Source organism: Rhamphochromis longiceps, linkage group LG15 (assembly GCF_057381845.1).
Source record: "Rhamphochromis longiceps isolate RC_006_pf linkage group LG15, R_longiceps_female_GT1.1, whole genome shotgun sequence".
NCBI classification, from domain to species: domain Eukaryota; kingdom Metazoa; phylum Chordata; class Actinopteri; order Cichliformes; family Cichlidae; genus Rhamphochromis; species Rhamphochromis longiceps.
In genome coordinates, this window is record NC_140571.1 from 183,594 (window position 1) to 187,986 (window position 4,393).

The 4,393-nt window shown below is 41.0% G+C and overlaps 1 protein-coding gene across 1 annotated transcript; it reads left to right on the forward strand.

Moving 5' to 3' along the window:
• Positions 1 to 1,745: 1,745 nt before the first annotated feature.
• Positions 1,746 to 2,757, forward strand: LOC146651719 (meprin A subunit alpha-like). Its single transcript, XM_085383178.1, has 3 exons — positions 1,746 to 1,779; positions 2,057 to 2,278; positions 2,531 to 2,757. The coding sequence occupies exons 1-3, from the start codon at positions 1,746 to 1,748 to the stop codon at positions 2,755 to 2,757; spliced, it is 483 nt and encodes a 160-aa protein (XP_085239304.1).
• The last annotated feature ends 1,636 nt before the right edge of the window (positions 2,758 to 4,393 follow it).

The window sequence follows — 4,393 nt, forward strand, 5'->3', positions numbered from 1 at the left end:
CTGGTATTAATTCATAGAAGCTGGAACTTTCCATTTAATGCCATTCTGAAGTTGTGGAAAGAGAAGCTCCTATAAACAAAGTCAAAAGGCTTGTACTCTGAAATGCAAAACGAGATTGATTTGAGATTGAGATGTTACCACTGTAGAGGTTGTGTATGGTTTGCATGAACTCCAATTACTTAGTGGAAACAATAATTGTCCTGTTAACAGCATCCGCGTTTAATTATTATAAGTACCAAATGAACAATTATAATTCCGATACTGACGTGATAAAACTGTGGGGTTGTATACTGTCAATGTAGAGTGAAATGATCTTGTGGAAACAGCAACTTTGCTTTTAATGGGATTCTGAAGTCAGTGAAAGAGTGGGTCATACATGGACAATTTCAATGGACCATTACTTTGAAAGGCAAATTGACTTGATATTGATATGGTATCACTGTGGGGCTGTATACTGTTGATCTAAAGTGGAATTACCCTGTGGAAACGGGAATTTTCCTTTTTAGAGCAATTTGAAATCACTGAAAGGTAGGTCAATTATGGACAATTTAAAAAGGCTTTTATTTTTGAGAGCAAAATCAGAATGATTTGATATTGATATGGTATCACTGTGGGTCTGTATACTGTTGATCTAAAGTGGACTTACCCTGTGGAAACAAGAATTTTTCATTTTAGAGCATTTTGAATCGTTAGAAGATTAAGTCAAATATTGGCAATTTCAAAGGGCCATTACTATGAAAGGCAAAATCAGACTGACTTGATATTGATATGGTATCACTGTGAAAAAGACTGTGGTTGGAAAGTGTTGATATAAAGTCCAAATGGTATTTGGAAATACGACTTTTGCTTTTAAGAGCATTATTAAGTCATTGAAAGAGTAGTTCAAAAATGAAGATTCACAGGGCTTTTACTTTGAAATCCAAAATAAGATGGCCTTGATAGTGACAGGGCACAATTAGGGTACAAGGCTGTGTCATATAGATCTAACATTAGAGTTTGTAAAAAAAAGAAGAAGCCTAAATTATATGTTATTATGTTCTTAACATATCTGTTAATTCACTCGAAGTTGGCTTTTATTTTGAAATCCGGTTTCCACATCCATTCCCGTAATACTTTGAATACACAGGGAACGTAAAACAAACTGGAGGCTGGCTTGACTGCAAGTCTCGAATTGGAGGCTGGCTTGACACAAGTGTTGTATGGTGGTGGCTATGGCGGAGCTTCCACAGAGGCAACAGGTGGATGAGGGAAGGTGAGGCAGGGATACACAGGGAACGTAAAACAAACTGGAGGCTGGCTTGACTGCAAGTCAAACAACTGAGTTATTTTTACACATCGGCCAGCATCTGGCCAATCCACCACCTCTCATTGTTCATGCAAAAAATAAATAAATAAGTCATCAGCCCACCGTGCAAATGTCCGACGGCTAGTCCAGCTATGTTAACTTGTTAACCTTTCGCCGAAAAAATGTTTTCTGCGGTGCCGTCTTTCGTGCTTGGCTCTCCTACCTTTGCTAACATGATGCAGAAGCCGGTGCTGCATTCACTTACCCTCGGATATCTGAGCTTCACTGTGAAACCATAATCGTACATTTGATATTTCATTAAATTGTATTGTTTTAGCTTCGGGGTGGCACCTGGGGTGGTCAGTCTGGTTGGGGGGGTGGCCTGTGCCCCCCCAGGCCACCCCGCTGGACACGCCACTGGCTGCTCCATGCTCTGGGATTTTACCATGAACAGTCCCGCATGGACAACATCTGGCTGGACCAGGTTACGTCAGGTATATGTAGTTCTTTCATTCTTTTCAGCCATTTTCTATGTAGAAATTGACTCAAAAAAATATTAGGATAAAGTGTACTGCTGCATAGATAGTTACACTAGCAAACCCTGTGCTGTGCACAAGAGGCAAGGAACACGCAAACATACATGCTACGATCATTATAGTGTAATGCTATGATGCATTGTATTGTGACACATAATTGAAGTGTCAAATGTACAGTTATTTATGATTGCTTTTTTATGATAACATTTATTAAATAAGAGAACATTTCCTGCAGGACTTCCACATAACTTCAACAAATACAATGACGACTTCATCACTGATCAAAACACTGCATACGACTATGAGTCCGTCATGCACTACAGGCACTTCTCCTCCAACAAGAATGAATCCATCCCCACTATCACCACCAAAATCCCAGAGTTCTACAATTTTATTGGCCAGTACCTTGATTTCAGCAAGATGGACACCCTCAGGCTCACCAGGATGTGCAACTGCTGTATGTATATGTTGTCACACTGGGCTTCAATGAGTCGACTTTTTTTTTAAAAATCTGACAGCTATAGGACTGTGTAAAACACATTCCTATGTGCATACCCCTCCTCTCATTCTCATACAGCCGGGCCGCTCACCCTGCTGGATCAGTGTACCTTTGAGTATGCAAGCATTTGTGGGATGATCCAGGCCTCTGATGATTTCAGAGGGAATTAAACATTATTATAGATTGTCTTATATTTATTTGTTTTTTTAGATGCTGGATACTTCATGCACTTCAACACTATGACTGGGGAGCCTCAGGAGTCTGCTATGCTGGAACCTCGAATCCTCTACCCCAAGAGGAAGCTTCAGTGTCTGCAGTTCTTCTACAAGATGACAGGGGGCCCCGCGGACAGGCTGGTTGTATGGGTCAAGACAGATGATGGCACAGACACTGTTTGCAGGATGAAGAAAATACGCACGTTTTATGGTATTTGTTAAATAAGCAGATTAGCAAGGATGAGCATTTCATAGAAAATGCCTTAAGCTTCCTCATGAAGTTGAAGCAAATGTCTGAACAAACAGCTTTGCATCGAGGCAAATGTTCATTGGAACATTTGCTTAACTTCTCAGCAGAATAAAAATGACATTCAAATGATGTTATTTCAAGTCATACTCCCAACATAAACCATCCCAACAGTTAACGCGTTCTCTCAGGTACAGCACAGATGAAATGTTTCTGTTGTGTCTTTATTTTCTGTGTCTGCTAGTCTGGTTGGTTTAACCAATAGATTGAGCAAGACAAGTGGTTTCTTTTTCTTCTTTTAGTCTCTACTGACTATGGTGTACCAGGTCAACTGCTGGTTCTTACGTCACAATTTGCATGCACAAACAAAAATTAAAAAATGGAAAGTTGCGGTTCTTCGAACTGTGGAGGGTTGTTGAAAAACTATTTTCCACTTCCTGATTTCTTGGAGGGTTTTTTTTGCATATTTGTCACACAGAGATAACCTGAGTAAATACACAAATGTGTTTTTAAAAGGATTATTTACTTTATTAAGGGGAAAAACTCCTATAGAACTCCGCCACAATGAAAACTGTGCTGCTGTTATAGGAAGACAAAGGAAGGGAATAGCGGGACGTTCTGGTAGGATGCAGTGTTAGAGAAGAAAAAGCAGGAGTGTGGAGGTGAGAGTGATGGAACGAATGTAGGTAGATGTAGTGTGTGAGTTTGAAGCTGGTGACATTGAATGTCTGTGCATACACTCCTCAGGTTGGATGTCAGTTAGAAAAGAAATAGAGGAATTGAGTGTACCCAGGAGGGGGGATGTGGACTTGAGAAGAGATGTAAGTGAAGCTAACAGAGGAGATGAGGAGGTGTTGGGTAGGTATGGTTTTAAGGAGAGAACAGCAGAAGGACACATAGTAGTGGATTTAGCAAAAAGGATGAAAATGGCTGCAGGAACAACACATTTAAGGAAGAGGGAGGAACATAGGGTGATGTACAAGAGTGGAGGAACTGCACACAGGTGGAATACATCTCTGCAGAAGGTGCAGTGTGCCGGCGAGTTAGCCGGAAAGCCGACGGACATCAGCGCTGAACCCACACTTCCAAACACATCGCAGCTCCGACAGCAAAGCTATAGCATACTTCGTAGCTCCACCCACCCGCCAGCGCCAGGTAGCAGGCGGAAGCTCAGCTCTGTGCTCCTTCCTACTAACAGAATTTAATGCAAGCTGGAAATGTGTCGCTAGCTCCATACTGTCACAGCCTGGGCCTCTGAAACATTATTTATTGTTTCCTTGGCTTCAATGTTTGGATTCTTGTCTAATTTATCATGTGTTTTAGGTCTGTCAGCTTAGTGTTGTCATGTCTAGTTTCTTGTTTTATTTTGAAGTAGATTGTGTGTTCTGGGTTCATGTGGTTAATTTTTCTCTCCCCTGTGTTGTTATTATGTTTGATTCTAGTCAGCTGTGTCCTCATGTGTCTCCACTTCCCTTGATCACCTCATGTGTGTATTTAAGTGCTCAGTCTTGCTGTGTTCAGCGTCGCATTGACTGTTATCCCTCAGTCATAGAGTGTCATAGGTTTTTGTCTTCACTGTGTTTCATAGTTACTCAGTGTTCATGGTTTCTT